Source organism: Theobroma umbraticum, unplaced genomic scaffold (genome assembly GCF_002168275.2).
Source record: "Theobroma umbraticum cultivar Fairchild unplaced genomic scaffold, ASM216827v3 scaffold_44.0, whole genome shotgun sequence".
In the NCBI taxonomy this organism is placed as follows: Eukaryota; Viridiplantae; Streptophyta; class Magnoliopsida; order Malvales; family Malvaceae; genus Theobroma; species Theobroma umbraticum.
The window spans coordinates 5,985,878-5,987,122 of NW_018397255.1; the positions used below are offsets into that span (position 1 = coordinate 5,985,878).

The 1,245-nt window shown below is 41.0% G+C and overlaps 1 protein-coding gene across 1 annotated transcript in view; it reads left to right on the forward strand.

Moving 5' to 3' along the window:
• Window positions 1–1,245, forward strand: part of LOC110429091 (Ankyrin repeat family protein) — a gene marked incomplete at its 5' end in the record, with an annotated part of 3,064 nt that overhangs the window by 1,127 nt on the left and 692 nt on the right. Inside the window, 3 exons of the mRNA XM_089785744.1 lie at window positions 1–41; window positions 105–541; window positions 646–1,241. Coding sequence (XP_089641870.1) covers window positions 1–41; window positions 105–541; window positions 646–1,241 — 1,074 coding nt within the window. The remainder of the gene's footprint in view (window positions 42–104; window positions 542–645; window positions 1,242–1,245) is intronic.

Below are 1,245 nucleotides of genomic sequence, written 5' to 3' on the forward strand. Positions count from 1 at the left end.
CCTACTATCGCAAATATTCTGGAAATGCTTAAAACTTTCTGGTAAGAAACAACTCTACCTACCTTTCATATCTGCTTGAGCCTAACTCTGCTTGTTGCCATCAGTCCCAGGAGTCACAAGCATATATGAGTTGAAGTTGACGCATGTTCAAGCCAAAGAACTGTTAACTTGCGTTTGCCGAGAGGTATCAACTATAGAAGAGGAGTACAAATTGGTATCTCTGGTAAAGAAAGCACTATTTGAAGCAGTTAAGCGCGGGTTGGTTGAGTTTGTCACAGAGATCATGAAACATTATCCTGAGGTGATTTGGTTCCATGATGACAAGGACCGGAACATTTTTTTTGTAGCAACCGCTGAACGCCAAGAAAAGATATTCAGCCTTATATATAAAATGGGTGCAAAGAAAAACTATATGGCAACTCATTGGGATAAGGATTTTAACAACATGTTACACCAGGCAGCATTCTTAGCTCCTTCCTCTCAGCTTGATCGTGTTTCAGGTGCAGCTCTGCAGATGCAAAGGGAGCTTCAATGGTTTAAGGTGACTACATACATACATACATACATACATAAGCTTCTTTAGGTTTAAAACTGAAGTAAAAGAAAAATTACTCATCCATAAATTCTTTCTTATTCTTATTGCAGGAAGTGGAGAGTGTTGTACAACCCAAGTACAAGGAGATGATCAACAACCATTTCAAAACACCCCGAGCTTTGTTCACGGATCATCATAAGAAATTAGTAGAACAAGGGGAGCAATGGACCAAGAAAACTGCTGAATCTTGCACGGTTGTTACCGCTCTAATCGTCACCATTATGTTTTCAGCAGTGTTTACAGTGCCTGGAGGATATGATGAGGCAGGGGTCCCGCTCTATTTGGATCGAAGTTCCTTCTTGATTTTCATGATATCTGATGCATTGTCACTTTTCACTTCCACAACTTCTTTGCTGATGTTCTTAGGAATCCTGACATCCCGATATGGGGAAGAAGATTTCCTCCAGATTGTGCCTACAAAATTGATGATTGGGCTTTCCATGCTTTTCTTCTCCATAGCAACCATGATGATAGCCTTTGGAGTTGCCCTGTTCATTGTTCTCCATGAAAGAATAGCGTGGGCTTCATTTCCAATTATTTTGCTTGCCAGTCTTCCAGTTACCCTTTTCGCCCTGTTGCAATTCCCTCTCCTTGTTGAGATTTTCTTTTCCACTTATGGACCTGGCATCTTTGACAAGCCGAAGAAGCCC